Source organism: Phyllostomus hastatus, unplaced genomic scaffold, assembly GCF_019186645.2.
Source record: "Phyllostomus hastatus isolate PE091 unplaced genomic scaffold, TTU_PhHast_1.1 phas_contig_40, whole genome shotgun sequence".
Taxonomy (NCBI): domain Eukaryota; kingdom Metazoa; phylum Chordata; class Mammalia; order Chiroptera; family Phyllostomidae; genus Phyllostomus; species Phyllostomus hastatus.
The window spans coordinates 15,718,567-15,739,043 of NW_025333872.1; the positions used below are offsets into that span (position 1 = coordinate 15,718,567).

Below are 20,477 nucleotides of genomic sequence, written 5' to 3' on the forward strand. Positions count from 1 at the left end.
CATTTAACAAGAAATGTGAATGGGCTAAAGAGTGTATCTTTGCCAGCCAAGGCCGCCCACCCAGGTTTCACTTCTAGTCCAGACCTCATCAGCTCCCTTAAAATTTACACTTTTCTAAATATCGCTTGGCATGTATGTTCAGAGAATGTTAAATATTTACACAAGCATAATGGAGAGGAGAGAGCAGCTGGCAGAGCTCAGTGGCTTATCTTCAGGGACAGTGGAGAGAGACAACCTAAATAAAAAGCATATTAGCAGCACCTCTAACCACCTTGCAATTAAGCAGCCTATTTAGTTCTGAAAAGGGCCCCTTATCTATCCAGAACTGTGAAAGGCCTGGCATCAAAAGGCTCACTTCCTGTGGTTCCTTCCCCCAAGTCGAGCACTACTAGCTGCCTGGATGCTTTCACCTTCTCTCTGCAAGGTTTCAGGTCCCCAGAAATCTACCTACAGCTCAAGTACAGCCTAACCCACACCACATCCTGGATTTCCACATCTCACTTGGTTAATTTTTCATCAGGTGGCCATTTAGATGGGAGTGGCCAAGGCAAGCTCCCTCCATTTCTGAAGGGAAAGGCTCACTAATAGCTTCAGGGATGAGCCAAAAGGGAGGGGCACAGGCATCCTGGAGCCGGGAAGAAACCTCTTATTAATTCAGGAGAAACTGATGGGCAGGAAACTGGGCTTTGGGTTAGAAGTGCGGTGGGTTAAGTTTATTCTGAGGGTCTCAGAGTCTTCGCTGGGCCACTGAGGAGGGAGCCCGTTAACTTATCTTAGTGTTTCCAGCTCTGTTCCTAAAACTTGAGTCCTCAAGCTGTGTTCAGGCGATAAAGCTCAAGAAGGCGGAATTCACTTTGTCTTCTTAGAGACAGAGTACTATTTATTCCCTGGTTTTTAGCAGCAGAAAAATCTAGATACATTCCATTAATTGAAAAGCAAGTACCATCTGAAATGTACAACTGATGTGTCTAAAACTTGGGCATGGAAAGTGATCAATCCGCGTCACTGGGTGTGGACCACAGACCAGCAGCAGGAGCATTACCTGGGAGCTTACTAGAAATGCGGAGACGTGGGCACCACCCCAGGCTGACTGAGCCAGAATGTGCACTTGAATAAGACTCCCAAGAGATCTGTAACCTGACAAGCACAACCCCAGGATCATTCAGGTAAAGTTATAGCTCTGAAAAAGGTAGATTGGCCCCAGGAGGAACATCAGTACAGAACTCAGGTGTGAGAAAAGGATGTGGATGCAAAGCCAGGGGTTGAAAACAGCTCTCTTGGGGGACTTGCTGATTCTCAACTAAGTGCCCCCCGCTTGGATGGGAGTGTGCAACAGCACCCAGGTTGTTCAGCGTTCCCTGGGTGGCCACTGGCTCCCACAGGCAGCAGATTTGGGGGGGGGGGGGGAAGCACTTCCAGTGTCCCAGCAGTCACTTCGGTAGAACATCAAGTCCCTCCCTTCCTCCTTACAGGGGCTGACAGCTAGTAGAGGAGATGAGGCATCTGTTTTTGTTACTATTCTTTCCAAAAACATCTGAGGATTGCAATGAAAAAGATAATTTCACAGAACATCTGAACTAATTAAAAAAATGAATCCCAACACACACACTTGAAAGTTTTCAGACTGTTAATTCCATTCTTTATTTCCTCATACCACAAACACTTTAGTTTATCTTCCTTTTTACAACCTGATTTACAAGCAAATTGAAATGAAAAACAGGCATTCTTTAATCTTCCAAAATACAAGTAAGAAATATAGCATAGACCCTAGTATTTATACATAAATAGGTTTAGCAGAAGCAGCTTTAACACAATCTGGTAAAATTAGCATTATAGTTTAAATATTGATGCCTGTTAAGGTTTGCATAATCTATGATACATAGTTATTTCTGAAGCAGATAAGACTTTTAACTAATTGGAAAAAAAAACCTTCAACAAAATGCTCTAACAACAATTATGTGAAACTTAAATTATTTACAATTAAACATTTAGAGCCCTGATTCACAAACTTAGTGCACACCATGATTTATGTATGAGTTTCACAGACAGTAATAAGCATCATGTAGACTATCTGCCAGGTAATGTCTAGATTGTCAATATGCTTACTGGAAACTGAAAAAGTAACAAAACAGACACTTCAGCAACTGCCCTTGATCTGCAAACTGAAACACACAGCAGCAACCAGAATAGACATGGGCCACATCAGGAGCCCTGGTGTCATTTTCGACAACACTCTGTGGATTATGCACAGGAGGAATCCCCCCCCCCACTTAACAACAGACTCACCCCAATAATCACTACATGTGAACTCAGGGTAACAGGTTCCTGCCTTCCTACAGAGTTCCCTATACACTTAATGCCTGAATCAAATATATCAAATAAAGACAGAAGTATTGTATCTTTCCTAACAGGTATCTGTTCAACGGTGGCGAAAGTTTGGAGCAGGGTAGGGAAATGGCTAGCTATTCCCATCACAGCAGAAATGGATAAGGTGCCAGAAATCCAGGGTTAAGTTACCCCTGAAGTCCTTCAATGGATTCAAAGTGATTCTGCGTACAAAGCAAAGGTGATGACTCAAAGAAAATTAACAAGATGAACTGTTTTTAAAGTGAAATAATAAATTTCAGTGAATCAGGCTCCAGGTAAAGTCTTAAAAAAAAAATTTACAGTAAACATTGTGAACTCTGGAATGCAGGTATAGTACAATTACTAGTACATCACATTCACGAAACTGCTCAGACAGTTGTTGCTCCAGAGTATGAATTCAAAAATGTACAAGCCAGTTCACAATGACTTTAGATGTGTTAATAAAATACACTGTTAATCATAAAAATACTTTACTATGTACATGTTCACTGTATAAACTCTAGATTTACCTACTGACGGAAGCCTCGAACCCACTTGTGGCCGACGGCCCGGAAACAGCGCAGCCCGTATCTCGGCTCTCGCACCCCGCGCTGGCCGAGAGACTGCAGCCGGCTCTGCAAAGAATGGCCACACGTCCTCCCTTCCGCAAAATGTCTAGTTGGAAGAGTCAGTTTTACTTCCACTATATTTCACTTTCCTAAACGCTGGTCCAAGTAATTCTGGGCACTCACGTAATTCATTTGCAATTTGGTTACACTTTAAGATAAGGCTGTAGTTCATTTTATCAGTTATTACACTGTCTTGCTTGTAGTCAGGATGGTTTGCGATAAACTCCCTCATCCACCTGGCAACTGTCATTAGCTCTCCTGAAAAAAGAAATTTAAAGACACTTTAAGTTAATAGTAGGGCTTTTTGAAAATAAGTTGACATTTATTTAGTGGCCAGGAAAAACACAATCCTGAAGAAAAATCGGTTTGACCTTTTGGTGTAGCCAGATGGCAGGGGCTGGGGAAGAAGAATTTCAGGGTGCAGGCAGGCGCCAGAACACATCCATCCCATTGCTACCTGTTAGATGCTCCCCAGTGACTGACCCTGTCCACTGGTGAGAAACGGGAGCCAACTCGGGTGCCAGGACAGGGGTCCTCCCATCTGGCCAGGGGGCTAAGACCATATATGCTGGTTGGTGCCATGAGACTATCTCAGGACGGCAGGTCGAATTTTCCAGAGTGATCTTTGGTCAAAGATGTGGAGCAAATAACTAGTAAGTAGAGTGGGTGAAGAGAGAAACTGGCAGGTATGCCATTTGGGGGGCATGTCTTTGTGACTGCAGAAGGTTTAGAGAAGGCTCAAGTGAAATCAGATGCCATAACCGCCATCGCTGTTGCTCTTCTCACAGCTGACTGCTCCCCTAGGCCCGGTCAATGGGAGCGCCTCTCAGCTAGTAAGGCGAGTTGCTGGGGGTGCTTGCTGTACGCATGCAGGCTGATGACCCACACGCCCTAGCTGTGTTGCTCCTTTAGCCTCCGGAGTTACTGAGCCCTGAGAGAAGAGCCCGTGACAGTGCAGAGCGCACCCGGCCAGCCTTTGGTGACAGACAGGGCCCTCTACATACTGTGTGGCATTGTCTACGATGCCACCAACTTAAAAATGGATCTGTTTTATGAACCAGTATTAAAAAAAGAAAGCACTGCTAATTAAGCTGTGACTGTCGAGAGTTATAAAGTATATCTGACTGCAGAGATGTCAAATGTGAAAAGGCGTGCACTGATAAATGCACCTCTTGAAAGACCACTTTAAGAAACAGTACTGTAAGCCTGTGAGGTTCTGCCTACATTATGAGATTTTTTTTTAAAAGAAGAAGAGAAAGCAAAGGATACCATACCAGATGCTCTCTTCTTAATCAGCTTTAGGTAGTTCAGAATACTGCATCTGGTGTCCACATCCACTTCCATGCTTTCAAGGTAGGAGTTCAGAATCGGGATCAGCCCAGGAAACACGCCTTCCTACAAGAAGCAGGACATGCTGTCAGCCCCTCACCCGTGGGTGTCGTGGTGAAGGGTGCTCACAGGAACCCTACCTTCCCGTTGATGATGGTGTCGATGCTCATCAGGGTGTACTCCTCTGTGGCCAGCTCCGGGCTGTTCTGGGCCCTGCCACAGCCATCCACCACAGCGTTGCCGCCTGCAGGGGGAGAGCGGAGTGGCAGAGAGAAGCTTTTAGGGGCTTGGTGTAGCCTAAAGTGACCCGAGAAATCCCAGAGAACGTACCTTTGCAAATATCTTTCCTGAAATAGAACATTCCCTGCCGAACAGCATCTCGTCTCTGCGCTACTTTCATGTTTTCGTCAACCTGAGGGAGAAAACAGTCATGGCTAAGGCTGGGTCCCTTGACCGAACAGGGGTCAGGTCGTGCCTTCCTCACTTCTGTAGTCAGGACTCGCCCCCCTTTAGAATTCTGTCCTGTCAGTGCTCTCTGGTTGGAAGAACAGACTTTCTACTTTTATGTGGGGCCCTGTCACTCAACCACAAGATGGTATGTGCTTTTCAATAACAATGGGAAGTTCTAAGAGAAGCTTAGAAATAAAAACCCTACAATCACTAGGCTGCCTGCATTTCAAAGCACCTTTGTGAGGAAGCTTACAAGAAACTTGTCTTGTGTTGGTGGCTGGTTGTTTTTATACAATGGGTAAGGAAAGTCAGAGAACCCAGTTCTCCTGACTCCTCGTTCCACACTCTGCCCTCCCCTCCCCTGCAGTTTTGCTGCCCCCTCTGCTGTTGGATCTGGAACAAGGCTAGCCCTGCAGGGCTGGAGAGTCTCGAATGCTGTTTGCCCACCTAGTGGCACTTGCCACGTCAACTAATTCCTGAGGCCAAAAACTCTTCATTTGTGAATTTTCCATTTCTCCAGTAACTTTTTAAGACAAAGTAGAGCTTTTAAAACTTCTTAGAGTCCCTTATTTCCTATAATGAAATCTCAGGGAATCTCAATATATAAAAGACATAAGGTAGAGGGTAACATCAAACCAGCACTGGCAGTACAAAGTCTTTGCTTACTTAGCCTCTTTACTGTACTCACTAACTCTTATTGTTGTTGTCTGTGTGTGTGTTTAAACCTCATACCCAAGGATATGCCTGTTGATATTAGAGAGGGGAGAGTGTGGGGAGAGAAAGAGAGAAACATCATTAGTTGCTGCCCATAGGCACCCTGACTGGGGTTTGAACCTGCAACCTAGGTATACACCCTGACTGGGAAACAGACCCACAACCGTTGGTGTACAGGACAATGTTCCAACCTACTGAGCCACAGGGCCAGGGCTATTGCTTTGTTGTCTTTTTTTTTTTTTTTTTTTTTTTAAAGACACATATGACCTGAATAATCTAGGTAGTTCCAGGAGCATATTCAAACAGTCTAAAATTCCACCATGGTTATGAATGTTTTCATTTCTAATAATTTTTTTTAGTTCTAACAAAAGTGCTTAAGATCACTGCTTTTATTTTAATTTCTGCTTTTGTGAATTCCTTTTGCAAAGTATATTTTCCTATTGCTCTTTAGATCCTCACTTTGACTGCCTAGGTTTGTTTACTTTTCCATTTTTCTTTAAAGCATTTAATAGTGTAATTTTCCCCTCAGATTAGCTTTGCCAGCACCTCCCGGCCATTCACTTTCCTATACAATCTATAATTCTAGTTTTTACTTAATGTGAAACCAATTAGGAAAAACACTTAAATTTAAATTAACAGTTAAATTTCTCAACATCTTGTTGTTGTATCTGGGTGGGAATGCGCCCTGCATGGTATCTACTTTTTAGAAGTAAAGATTTTCCGTGATTAATTTTTCTAAACCTGCCTCAGGGCATCTGAATAAATGACGTACCATGGCACGAGACCTGCGATGAAGGTTGTGTAGCTTATTAACTGTGTCATTTCATCTCCCTGCAGCCTTTCTCCTTCTGTGTGGGACCTGTCAGTTACTGAGTAACACTCAAGGCACTCCTCTGCCAAGCGATGGACGTCCTTGACTCTGGCCTGGCTGACAGCCCCCACTCACCCGACCCTACACTTGCAAACCGAGGCACTGACAGGATAAGGAACCTGCCTGGGTAAGAAGCTAGTAAGGTGTACAGTGATTTATGAGTTTACTGCTCACACCAAAGTTGTGTCTTTCTTACCATACTACAGTGCTTTTAAATGCTGCCTCTGCTTCTCAGAACTGTGTACACTTTACAGTGTAAAAAGAATCACAAGCCTAACATTATCTTGGAAAAGCATAGAAAATCACTGTCTCTATTTCATTTAATACTTTTGATCTCAGATTTCATTTTCTGTTACTGATTTGTCATTCTGGCTATCTTTTTAAAGGTCACACTATGGAGATCTCTATTTTCCACGTTTATCCTTGTTTTCTGCCTATCATAGGCAAACAACATATGCCATCATGTGGCCATTTTATATCATGTCTTTTAGCATTTTAATAGAGTGTTCAGATCTGTTGTCTTCTTTCCTTTCTTGACCATTTTATGTTCTTGGAGCTGTCCTGTGTTACCATATCCCCGGCCCCACACCTCCTCTAAGGACTGGGAGGTTTCTTTCTTCTTTGCCCACCCCTTTTAGCTGGCAGGTTAAAAGTAGTAAATCCTACTTTTATACTATTTATGGTTTGTCTTATACTTTTAAACAAATAGTTTTAAAATTCTTTCTAAATGCCAAGCATTAAAGAGCATCTACCACCCCTCTCCTTCGCTATCCCTTCACGAGATAAGACTTCCAGCATACTTTTAGCCCTAATAGTCTATTAGGTTTTGTTAGAATAACCTGAGATTTAAAGAATAATTAGTCTTGGAAGAAAATTCAATGGTTGAAATTCTTAATCCCTCAGGATTCTGAAGACTTTTCTCAATCTCTTTTAGTATTTATGTTTTAGATGAGAAGTGATATCAATTGATTTTTCCTCCTTCTTGACAGCTACCCTAATTTTCTCTCCTATTTAGACAGCTGATTTTTTTTTCCTTTGAGATTCAGAAAGTTCTAGATTTAGATTTGTCTTTAAATATTTCTGTCTCAACCTTAATGGACTCTCACAGGGAAAATAACTGTCTTATTTCTATGACTATTGTATCTCGCATCTCTTTTATGTTGACCATTCTTTTCTTTTAAATTATTATACAAACACTGAACTTTCCAGAGTGATTCTCCATGTTTGGTTTTCCCTTTCATTCCTTTGCCACCTGCTGGGATGAATCTCAGTTTGGTTTCCTAAATGACTGACTTTGATCTTCACTGACACCTGCCCTACTGGTGCACATACTGGGTTTTAAATGGGTGGCTGCCATGTTCTTTGTTTCTGACAACTGTCCCCCAAATGCTCTGTGGTCCACAGTCCTTGTTTGTTTCATGGATGTGACCCCTCTCTAGAATTTCTTATAGGGCACTAGTCAAAATTTCTTAGCCCTGGCTGGCGTAGCTCAGTGGATTGAGCGCGGGCTGGGAACCAAAGTGTCCCAGGTTCGATTCCCAGCCAGGGTACATTCCTGGGTTGTAGGCCATAACCCCCAGCAACCGCACATTAGTGTTTCTTTCTCTCTCTCTCTCTCTCTCTCTCCCTCTATCCCTTCCCTCCCCAAAAATAAATAAATAAAATCTTAAAAAAAAAAAAAGTTTAAAAAAAAATTTCTTTAGGAGTTCTTTCCAATTTCTTGAATTAACTATGTTTCACTAGGATAACATACTCGGCAGGCCCAGCTGGGCCCTTCTCTTTAAGGCTATTAAAAGTTCTTAGTTTTCTATTGACTTTCAGACATCTAACTATTTATACTTGTAAACAAATGTTTAGACTGGTAGCTTTCACAGACTGTCTCAGATGGGTTTCTCTCCCGATCAGAGCAAGCAATGTGGGCCCACACGATTCTGTGGCCACCACTGGCCTGGATGGGAAGAGCACACAGGGACAAGCTGACTGCCAGACTTCCTTCAGGTGTGTGGGTGGGACAGGTGCAGGCTGGAGCACCCTCCAGGAGGCAGGAGGGAAGAGGGAGCAGATGCCAGGCTAGGCAGTTTTCTTCCTCCTTCCACACTTGCTGTGACAGGGCTGCTCTGCTTCTTTCTCTGCGCTAGCACCTCAGCAAATATCTCACTGTGCCCACCAGTGTCTCCAGCCACTCTCTGTGCCAAGACACCTACTGCCCAGGAACTGGAGGCCTCCCTCTATTTGCTGCCTGTTCCAAGGCTCTGCCTGGAAACTGCTTCCAGCAAGCTCCTTGGGCTGGGGCTGATTAACTCTGATCTGTTTTTCTGATAGTGCAGGGTCATCTACATTCTCCAGAAACATCTCTAGTTTGGTTCCACTGAGGTGACTGCTCTCTGCATATTTTCTTCTCCCATCCTAATTTTCATACCAAAACCAAAATGAGATTTGGGGGAGAATGAAATCAGTTTGTGGGACCCACTCTAGCCATCATCTTTCAAACAGGCTGAGTAAGAACTAATATTAGCACTTTCGTTTTTCAGGAGTCTCCACCAATGTATTGTAGTACCAAAATCTAGAGCATAAAATTAGGTTTAAAAGGGAAAAAAAGATAGGGTGGAGGGAGAAACATTTTATTCTACAGAGTGAACAATTCTAAATGAGGTCAGATTTAAAATGCATATATATATATATGAACAGAATAATCTACACATATCTAGAATATTATGGTACTGAAATACATCTTTACCTTTGACAGTGGAATGAGAAAATCCAGTTTGTACGAAAGTATCACTCTGGTGAGCAGCACCACAAACACCACATACGCAGAGTTCTCGAAGTCTGTTAACTGAACCTGGACAAGCAGGAGCCCAGAAGGGTTACAGACCAACCACACAAACGTGCTGTTCCCCAACAAAGCCCTCTGTGGGTCACGTCACTCCCTAACTCCCCATCTGCCCACAATCTATTCTCAGAAATCAATCCTCCTTAGCTTTTGGACTTGCTTATAGCACGCACACACTTGATTTGTATGGCCTTCCGACTAATTTAAGAGCCTCTGAGAAGAGCACCAGAAGGGTGGTGGGCAGTCAGAAGACAGGTTCACGTGAGTTGGTTCCCGCTGTCGCGTGTCTTACCTCCATGGGCCGGAATTCTACTCTCCATCCAATATCTGAGTTCGGAGGAGGAGGCTTAAATCTCATTGTCTGCCAATTTGTGGACTGAATATTCTATAATAAAAAGGCAGAGAATAAAACCACCTTTGTATAGGTCCAAAAAAATACTAAGATGATTTGATCTTTGATGAGGGAAGACTGTTCACTGTCCATACCTAATACTCTTCAATTTACAGTTATAAAAAGGTACAATTAAAGATTTTCTTGGAGTGTGACCTGCTAGGAAAACAAACAGCAAGCGTTCAACAAAAGTTGGGTGGTGTGTTAGCAGCACTGAAGTGACTGCTCAGGTTATTTTTACGCAGCATGTTTGAATGTTTCACCATTATGCAAACAAGAGAAAATACTGAACAAGAAATTCAGAATCAGAAATATAACCTGTATGAATCATAATAAAAGCACTTGAAACCGATTTAAAATTTTCCTTAGTTCTTTACTGCACTGGGTAACGTAAGGCATATGAGATTTCTACTGTCACTAAGGTATAGAAAACTGCCTCCATCTTGGTTAGTGAAATAAAAATGCATTTAAAACAGGAAATACCTCAAAATGGTCAGACTCATTGGCATCATCCAGGTGTATTTTCTCCTCAAACAGAGTCAGTGGGTCTCTAATAAAGAGATGAGCGACGTGCTGGGCCAGGAGATGATCAATGCCTGCAAAGAGAAGTCATGCTGGACTCACTTCAAAGCTCAAGACTCCACTGTTCTCTAAGCTCCGTAAGAAGACAGGACAGCTCAGGAAGTTTGAAGAGAGGGCATCTAGAAGCGTAGGCAACGGCTGGTTTGTTTAGTGTTCTATTGTGGAGGATTTTATCCTATGGGCCCTGGGGAAGTGCCAGAGTTTCACTCACTACTTACACAATGCCTGCTGGGGCACTGAGGTGGACCTAGATACAGACCTCCAAAGTAAGTTCCTTTTGCTAAAAGTCAAGTAGATCTCACAAGTGTTTGGAACTTGAAACTTTAGGAACAAGCAGCCTCCTAAGAAAAGTTAGAGACTTCACACTAAAAACAGAAACCAGACCAGGAGTCAGCAAAAAAAGTTTAAAAGAGCTTTGAAGAACTGAAGGCATACAATAAAAATCTAGGAAAAAAAGGCATGGATGCTCACCTTCCTGTAACAGCTGTTTGTAGATTTCTTTATCTATTGTCAAGTCAATGTCATTGTATTTCTCGCCACACTCAGATAAATAACTGTCTATTGAGTCATATCGGGATTTACTAATCCGATAGTTATTGTTCTTCAGTGGCTAAAATTAAAAACATGTGAGTGAATGTCATATAAAATCATCTGGAAACAAACTAATGCCCCAAATAATTATATTAAAAATGCCATATGTTTTTATATATAATAATTATATAAAAGCATCCAAACTTAACATAAGACCCTGAAAGAAAAGTTAACATTGAAAAATACTGTTAGGAAAAATTATATTTAAAAAGCCTGGAGACAAATTAAGTAGCCATTTTCCCTGATATAATTTAAATATACTTTAACTTTTTTCTTTTTTAAAGCAGATCAACTTCATTCTTGTTAAACTTCAAAAGTGCCAAATTGACAACAGAAAACCAAAAAAACAAAAACAAAAAAATCTGTATAAACAGTTTATAATGTAAAACACAGCTATCAAAATGATTTTTCCTTTAAAATTCTTTCATTTTACCCTTACTGGTGTGGATCAATTGGTTGGGCATCATTCCACAAAGTGAAAAGACACCAGTTTAATTCCCAGTCCAGTCCCTGGCGTTTACAAGAGGCAACCAATCAATGTTTCTCTCCCTCATTTTAAAAATTTATTTATTTTCAGAGAGAGGGGAAGGGAAGGAGAAAGAGGGAGAGAAGCATCAATGTGTGGTTGCCTCTCATGCACCCCCTACTGGGGACCTTGCCCACAAACCCAGGCATGTGCCCTGACTTGGAATCAAACTGGTGACCTTTTGGTCTGCAGGCTGACAATCCACTGAGCCACACCAGCCGGGGCCAAAATAAATTTTTAAAAAGTTCATTTATTTTTAGAAAGCATGTTCAACAACTTATGAACAATTACATAAAGACCAGAGCACAGTTGCATGGTCCTGGTTGAGAAAATCAAGACTGATTATTTGTGAGGGCTCCTTTAAAAACACCTGTCAAAGTTCTTGTCCTGGAGATACTCATTAGGTCTAAGATGGGCCTGGGGGTCTGTTTTCCAAAGATCTCCAGAGGTGGTTGTGACGGACATTCTTGGATGGAGAAATGCACAGTCACAGTTCAACATGCAAACAAGAGCACTAACCAACCATTATTAGGCAAAACCTAACCCTTTTATCAGATAAAAAAAAAATCTTGGATGACACAGTACACTTTCCATAGCAGAAAGCATCAAAAACAAAGCACTCCTGTAGCACGATAAAGCCTTGTGGTAAAAACAGCCATCAGCAATGACTTCCAAAATGTTAAAAAAAGAAAACAAAAACAAAAACAAAACTGCACTATTAATTTGAAACAAATACAGATGTCAACAAATGATGAAAATTAATTCCCCACTCAAACCAAATCACATTTCCCACATATTCACCCCAAAACAAACACTATAAAGCCAAGACTACAAACAAAAAGAGGTTTATAACCCATAAATTTCACCCTATATGTGACTAACGTATTCAAGGCAAAAAGTTAAAGGAAACTTCAAAATCGCAAGTAGTTACAATAACTCCATTTTACCTGCTTGATATTAAAAGGCTATTAAGGAAAATCATTCCCACCTCCAGGCCTCTTTCCTCCCGAGTTCTATCATCTACAGATGCAGAAATCACTCCCCAGCGACAATCAATGTCTGACACATAGCCTCGGTAAAAAGGAGACGCAGCACTCAAAGCCATCTAAAAACAAACAAAAGTCAGCACCTGCAGGTTCAAAGTGTCACTTTCATGCTGAAAAAAGCTCCATGCAATTATCTCTGATGAAGAAGACTCAGTTATGCAACACATACAGAGCCCTACTACATTATCTGTGGCTGTTTCTCACAATGAAATAAATACACGAGAAGGGACTCAAACCTTTGGATCTGATCCATTTAAATCACCCTCTCTGTCATGTGAGGACATGAAGGATGGGAGAGGGAAGATGGTTACACTCGAACTTGACACTTTCACACATGAATGTCTTACTAGCAACAGTAAATGCCTACGGCTTAGATTCTTAGTCCATTGGCTCTTTAACTATTGTCTGTGTTAGTTCATTTCTGAATGAAGTCTTAACTGGACTTAAATAGCACATTCAGCAAATTCTGCACATGCGGTCTTTATTTTATACAAAGTATTTAAAATAAGATGTGATTTCTACTTACAACAATTGGGCAGATAGTGGCCAACTGATCATATAGGTATCTAGCCTCAGATATGCTGCAAGCCTGGAAGGTTACCTGTTTAAGAATTGCAAGTTATTAACAACAAAGAATGATTAACCTCCTTCCCCAAGGAGTGAAAGTCTGAGAAGGCGGCTTGAGAAGGAAGGGGACCTGGTATGTAGTGGTCATTCCACTAATGAAACATTTCATACAGGAGTTTTCTTTAAAAGTGGTCTTAGATGAATTGTGCTAGAAAATGGTATTTAATCATGTCCACAACAATATCAATGACCATGTTCCTAAGCTAAGTAAGATTTTAAAAGGTGAAGCCAGAAAAACAAGGCACTAGATAAATGATGAAGTTCAGTAAGGCATTTCCTCTTCTGTTGAAGAGGAATTCAGCTGTCTTTCAAGAGCTTCCCATTCACTTTAGTTGGCTGAGGGGTTATATAGGTTCTGGTACAAAAGGGATTTGGAGATGCTAAGGATGGGTTTCAAGTTCACTGGCAGCAGTATGAGGAATGGCTTAGAAGGGCAGCACTGGAGAGAGGCTGAACAGTTCAAACACTGCCACCAGCTAAGAAAATGTGGAGCACACCAGAATTAAAGCAGCAGGCTCTTTACAGATAGTGTAAAGAGTACAGATAGTGAGGGCTTGACTTAGGACTTGGCTTGGGTGTTCCCAGGACAGACGGAGGAAGAAGCACCATGACAGATGGGGTTATAAGCCAAAGATCAGACAAAGAGGCCCTATAAGTGGCCGGGCCCCAAGGCTGGTGCCTAGCAGAAAAACCTGAGCTGGGGAAATATTTGGGGAGTAGACTCAGATGATGTCCTGAAGACAGGCAGATCAGCAGAGTCTGTGCAAGGTGGGTAAGTAGTATGTTCAAGAGTTAGGCAAAGAAAAAGATCACAAAACAATTACTAGAAATACTCCATAAACAATTACCAAAAAGAAACTAAAAAAAATGTCCTACCTTCTTTGGGGTGGGAGCACTGGGCATGGTGGAGGAGCAGGGTTACAAACCGTGGTTGTGTTAGCACATCTGTATTGACTGGACATCGGGAACAGTTCTAATTTCCTCTGTTGTTGTTATTTAATAATGACATTTTTAATTTAGTGTGGATGCAGGAAATGATTTAAGTGCTTATATTTGAAGTAACAGCTGAGTGAACATGTTTATTGTGACAATCCCAGTATGTTAGATCCAATAGTTTTAGCTGGGTCTCAGCTTTGCCTTTCTTAAATGCTGAGAAACTGTTGGAGAGTCACAGGTGTGCCTGCTCAAGCACAGTGGCATTTCATGTCCCTGTGGTAACTACAGAAGACAACCACTTAGACGAGTTCTTGTAGCATAACGAACCAGCCACTACCGATTAATTCAACATTGAGTAGAGCTGTGTCATAGTCATCAAGGAATAGGAGTATGCATGGTTAAAACAGGTAAAGATTGAGAAGGACTGGAAATTAGGTCACTGATGACAAGAAGAAGGGTAGTTTCTGCAAAGAGGTAGGAACTCAGAAATCAGCTTGTGGCTGGGTAAGGGTTAACTGAGAAGTGAGGAGATGGGGAGGTGAGTAGAGTATTTACACACTCATCTGCTGTGACCCACCACAAAAAGCTCCAGCACAGCAGAGATCTATTGGCCTTGAGTTCTCGATCTCAAGTGTGCAGAACAATCTGACATCTACTTAGCATTTAATAGGTATTTATTAAATGAGCAGTACATTGTCTTGAAGGACAGAGGATGCTAAAGAGAACACAGGGACAAAGATAAGTTGTATTTTTATACAATGGCTGAAACACTGAAAAATTATGACCTTACGGGCCAAATATATTATAGTACCTAAATGTTCCCCAAGTGTTTTGACTGCTGAATTCTTCTGAATATGTATCTCTAGTTTATTTAGGTCTTACTTCTACACTTTTGAGTTTTTTAGTGTGTGTTTTACTTAGTTTTTAAGAAGATACTATGATAAGCATCTTCTCTCTTCAGTTTTTTGACTGGCTTCTCTGAGCTGGTCTAGTGCCTATCAGACGACCCACAGACAGATCCTGGAAAAGTCTGTAGAAAAGTGCACTTCAGAAAATCAGCACCTGGAATTCACAGTGGAGTCACAACAGTGAAGGAACTTATACTGAATCTATTTACTAACATCTATTTGCTGCCAAGCTTCCTCCTTATTCTAGAGGCAACACAGTCATTACCAAACCAAACGCGACATCACAGTGGATAACAGCGTTAGTCGGGGGAGGGAAAACATGTTCCCATACCTTAAGAAGGTGTGAATATATGAACAGTTGGCTTCCGGTATCCTCTTACAGTATATAAAGAGGAGAAGCAATGTCACTAGGAGACTGATGATGGGGGGAGGGAAACGAGGAAGTATAGAAAACAGATGTTAGAAACCTAAAGTATCTGGAACCCAGTTTGAAGGCACATGATTTTCTTGAGGGCGGGAGACCTCTCACAACATGCATGGACTTACTGACATGAGCTCACGAAATGACACCTGAAAAGCTCCCCAAGAGTCTAGAATCTGAATGTGGTTACAATGATTTTTTTGCTTTGTAAAGTAAATTTTCCATTAATTTTTAATTACTTTAAAACTATTATTTCTGCTTTACTGTAATAAGCAGTTTCTTGAGTTCCACTTGAGATTCAAAGCAGGATTTCTGTGTGGATTTGTGGAAGCTGTCCCGTTTGCCACACACTTCGCATTATCTGTGCTGATTTTTTTGAGTACTGAAACTGGGGTCCTTGATGTGCCACTGAGAAAAAAAACTTCATCTGGAACCCATGTCAAAGCTTAAACTGGATGGGAAACTAGCAATAAAAATGGTAACTCCTACCACTAGAACACATTTCTTTATCAAATACAGGATTTCAAAGGAAAGAACAGCCCTCTGGAACAGAAAAACTGTGATGTCCGTGGCAACACACCCTGGTTTAATATTAAACTGAGAAAAGGCAAGTGGTACCCCCATGGCACCCGAACGCTTTTAAAGCCGTGCACTCTAAGTTCTAGAGCTTAATGGTTCCCTTTGGAAATATTTGTAATTAAGATAGGAAAGCAGATATTCAGTTAACAGTCAAAAGGTCTCTTTTTTATGAAGTATAAACATTTGTAAGGAAACCTTCGGCCTATGTTTGTTTGTAAGCCACATATTTTATACTACCTACGTAGTCAGGAAAAAATTTTATCCTTGCCCTTGGTTACCAAAGCACATTCACATGGAAAACTCTGACTCTGGCATTCCATTTTGATACACACAGCTGTAAAAATAAACACAGCAGAGATATGTGCAAGAAGGTGTGTGTCTACGTTGCAGCTGCTTTGGGATGAGGGGATGCTGGGTTTCCTGGATGCTGCAGAGAGTGCTCAGGCTTGAGGCCCTGGGGGCCTTGCTTGGGGCCAGGCTCTGCACTACTCCAAGGACACCTTTCTAATCAGACGAAATAATTAGAACTAGATAAAATCTCCTTGGAAAATAATAGGAGACCTCTATTTTATTTTTCAACTTGAAAATTTTTATTTTTGAATTTTCAGCTCCTGTTCTAAATCTTTTAAATAAATTAAAGGTTAAAACAAATACTTCTGTTAATAAAAACAATGAAATAAATATTAGTTTGGAGTCAGACCTAGAAGGGGCCTTAATATAAACCCTTCTTTCAACTGCTGAGAAAACTGAGGCCAGAAGAGCTGAAGGAAGTTACCCAAATCCCTGGGGAGCCAGACCTGAGCACCCTCACTGCCCGGGGCACCGAAATCTGATTAGACCCAGAAAGGCCCTCCCACCTCCTGTGTACCCGAGCCAGGGGCAGAGCAAACTGGGGTTGCTGATATTTATTCTTCATCTACTGCTAGATGGCCTTGCATGAATATAAAAATTTAAAGTGCAAAGGGCCCTTGCATTACACCCATCAGAGTTCATTTTCCGAAATAAGAGATTCGAGCCATGTTTACAACCTCAAAGCTGCACTGTCACTATGCCACTAGATGGCAGCAAAAATTGGGCATCAGAAAGAACAGAGACAATGACCTGAGAGTATTTTGCATTTTAAGCTACTTAAAAACTACCTATGTTTGGAGTGAACGATAGAGTCTGTAAATTCTGTCGAGAGATAGCTTTCAGTGAATTTACTGAAATAATTTCATTGGTTTTCAGAAAGGCATGCTAGCTACCATTGCAACTTGATTAAATGTGATTTTTAAAAAGGAAGTACAAATACATAGAGAAATCACACACAGAAATGGGTGCGGGCACTCTGCCTTGCTGCGGGTTTGACACAATACCTGAAGACAGCAATTGCCCATCCCGAATCCCATGGCATCCATGTAGATATGATCTGGCTTTGAGGCCTTTGCTGCCTCATCATCCTCAGGAAATGTTTCTATAAATGGAGATGGTGTGTTCTTATCCTTAAATACTGCATTTGAAAAAATAAAGTAAAAAAGGAAATGGTGAGACCCAAGGATTCAACACCAATGCAACAGGGACCTCTCCCACAGCCACCTCCCCGTGGACCTACTTGGAACGTTGATGACAACCTTTTCTCCCCTCCTGTGTCGGATATTTCTTGTCAGGGTGCTGAAAGAGACACCAAATGTCATAAAATCGGTCACCAAGGATCCACTGTGTAAAAGATGAATTTGCTCATATACTAGTAAATGAATGAAATCCTATACCTTCAAACTACTTCTGAGGCCACTGTACAGGTAATTTATGTGTATTAAGATACTTTGAGGGATCGCTGAATGAGGGCTTCACCTTAATGCCGCTTCCTTGGGTGCTTACTCAAGAACACCACTCTCTCTCGCTGGCTCAATCCCTCCTTCCCTAGCTCCTCGTAACCCAGCAGGCCAAGTGTTTCACGTCTGCCCTGGTCAGGTCTCACCCTACCTTTCTGACACTCCCCACAGGAACCAAACTTTAGTACTTGTTCTCCCTAGGCCCCAGTGTCTCTTTACTCCCACCCCAACCTGAGGCTTTAATACTTATCCCCTAGATCTGCAACGTTGAATCCGGAAACTACCGGGCAAATGTGGCTACCGAACACTTGAAATGTGGCTAGTTCTATCAAAATATGCTGTGTGGTTAAAACACACCAGATTTTGACAATTTAGTACAGAAAACTTTCTTATACTTTTTGAAATACTGAGATTACAAGTTGAAATGGTATCTTAGATATATAGGTTTAAATAAAACATTATAAAAGTAAGTCTCCATTATTTCCTTTTCAAATGTGGCCACTAGAATATTGAACTGTGGCTCACATTCTGATTCCACTGGACAGCGCTGCTGTAGACTCAGCTTACGTGCCACCTCTTCCAGGACGCTGCTTTGGTCCCTTCAGTCAGAAGCACCCTCCTTTCTCCATGGAGTACCCCTGGTGCTGCCACTTTTTAACACAGTGATAATCTATCTTTTTTTTACAGCTGAATATCTATCTGTTTTTTCCCTTGGCACATTCTAACATTTGAAGTTGGGAGCTATGTCTGTAAACCTTTGTCTCCCCCACAAGACTTTGCATATGGCAAGTGTGCAGGCTTCTTTAAAAATGAATACTGAGAAGTCCCAACATCCCCAACATCTAGGTCAGGCTCCTGGGTTCAGGATGATGGGTGAGACTCAAGGTACAAAGCCAAGATCAGACTGGTGTGGGCCCTGAAGTAACTTAAAACCTAAGAATAAACTACAAACTAATAGAGCTAGAGAACAGAATAGAAGGTAAAGAGTACCTATGATATGCATATGTACATATTTTACATTATCAAGGTAGAGTGGGATATGTAGATCACATATACTGGTGGTAACTTACAGAGGGAGAAAAAGGTAGAAATAATTAAGAGAAAGCTCCCCAAATAGGTGTTTATAGAACTAGGATCTCCCTAGAAAAGAATCTGATAATGAAAGGAGAGGACAGTGGCTAAGTTAATGATTTTAAGATGAGCTGGACTTGGGCAAGCCAAGCTCGGCACCAGAGCAACAATTGAGCAGCCTTGGCAGCACTGAGCACGCAATGGGGTGGGGTGTGTGGGTGTGCACGTATCTGCTGTCTTCTCTGCTCGATTACAAAAAGAGCCAGAAATCAGCAAATGCTCAAAGAGGACTCCTGTGCAGGAGTGTGGTCCCTCTGAGAAGGCAGGGACCTGAGTGAGGGGCACCTGTGTTGGAACAAAGCCATACTCACCTGAAGCGGGGGTGCTTGTTTATTGCTTCATCAGGAAAGAAGAGCGACTTAGAGGCTCCACCTTCGACCCGATTGGGTTTGAACTCAGGCAGCGTGAACCCCGGGCAGCCTAATCTACAACAAATTTAGGAACTAAATAGATAGGCATTTTTTTCAAGGGTTATTACTCCTGGCAATCACTACACCTGTGCACCTGTTACAATAACTTGTGTGTATTATGCCCCTTTTCAGAGGGTCAAGCACACAGACATTTTGTAATACTGGGCCCCATTACAACCACCTCTCTGCACTTTATCTTATTCACCAAGATGTCCTTTTGTGATGCCAGCCTTCTACTGACCTTGTCAGAGAACTTCCGTTCACACACTGTCTGCAGCACACCCTACCCATCCTTTCATTTAACAGCCATACCCACAGCACAGAAGTCCCTTCCCTTCATCCTGTCAATTGTCAGGAGTTCCAGGTCCCCTTCCCCCCACAGAGCTTCTGAGGCTTCCTCTTTTACTAGCTATAAACTCTCAACTTATTTTTTGACCCCTGCACACTGTCACTGCCTGCAATCTCTGAGTAAGTTTTGCCTGAATTTGAAAGGGGTCTGCTTTTTTTTTTTTATCTCTGCAGGTCACCTCATGAACCCTTCAAGATTAAGGACTGTCCCTACAGGTGTCCTCATCCACCGGAAGCCTGAAACCCGACCCTATTATCTACTGGACCTAAAGAAGTTTTAATTCCAGCCCAGAAAAAAAAAGCACTGGGTGTAATCCTAAATGCAGTGATACCACCAGTCAGTTCTTCAGAATTAAGAATTTTAAGGTCTTTGTTAAGTGCACTGTGAGGGAAGACAAAGACCAACAAGTTGGGGGAAGCAAAACTGGGAAGGCTCTTGACAGGGCTTTGGATCAGTGATGAGAAACTTTTGGTTGAGAGCCAAGACTAGTCTGCCTCATTTTCAACCCCTACCTTTTATAAAATGAAGTGCCAGTTGGCTGAACTTCTGCCTGTGAACAATTGAATTTGCTGATCTTATCTAGAAATAGTTCCCAGGGCTGCTGGGAGCTCCTGCAGTTCTGTGCACTATTTACTGTGAGCCCGTGCCCTTGGGGAAAGGCCCTCAGGGAAGTGACAAACGTGCACCTGGGGGTTCTCAGCCAGCAATTGTTGACCAGGCCAGTCAGAGCTCAGATCCATGCTTCTCCACTAGACCAACCTGCATGGACCGCAGAGCCTCCTGCAGCGCAGCCGGCGGTGTGAAAGCCTGCGGGTCCAACACCAGCGTGGTGGTCACTGGTGCGGTCACTGGCGGCAGGTGGCTACCCAGCCCTGAAATGCGGCTAGTGAATGAGGACTTGGATTGTTCAGTTTTTGTGCATTTGATTACATTTAAATTGACACAGACTATAATTCCACACTACAGTTTTGCCTCTTTACAGAAAGAACAATCACAC

General features: G+C 42.1%; 1 protein-coding gene across 1 annotated transcript in view; it reads right to left on the bottom strand.

Moving 5' to 3' along the window:
* Nucleotides 1-1,616: 1,616 nt before the first annotated feature.
* Nucleotides 1,617-20,477, bottom strand: part of GCLC (glutamate-cysteine ligase catalytic subunit) — a 44,745-nt gene continuing 25,884 nt past the window's right edge. Inside the window, exons 4-16 of the mRNA XM_045843125.1 lie at nucleotides 19,033-19,146; nucleotides 17,371-17,429; nucleotides 17,135-17,268; nucleotides 12,835-12,909; nucleotides 12,251-12,367; nucleotides 10,617-10,755; nucleotides 10,047-10,159; nucleotides 9,465-9,557; nucleotides 9,077-9,181; nucleotides 4,635-4,716; nucleotides 4,445-4,548; nucleotides 4,250-4,370; nucleotides 1,617-3,233 (exon numbers count right to left, since the gene is read on the bottom strand). Coding sequence (XP_045699081.1) covers nucleotides 3,022-3,233; nucleotides 4,250-4,370; nucleotides 4,445-4,548; nucleotides 4,635-4,716; nucleotides 9,077-9,181; nucleotides 9,465-9,557; nucleotides 10,047-10,159; nucleotides 10,617-10,755; nucleotides 12,251-12,367; nucleotides 12,835-12,909; nucleotides 17,135-17,268; nucleotides 17,371-17,429; nucleotides 19,033-19,146 — 1,468 coding nt within the window. The 3' untranslated portion in view covers nucleotides 1,617-3,021. The remainder of the gene's footprint in view (nucleotides 3,234-4,249; nucleotides 4,371-4,444; nucleotides 4,549-4,634; nucleotides 4,717-9,076; nucleotides 9,182-9,464; nucleotides 9,558-10,046; nucleotides 10,160-10,616; nucleotides 10,756-12,250; nucleotides 12,368-12,834; nucleotides 12,910-17,134; nucleotides 17,269-17,370; nucleotides 17,430-19,032; nucleotides 19,147-20,477) is intronic.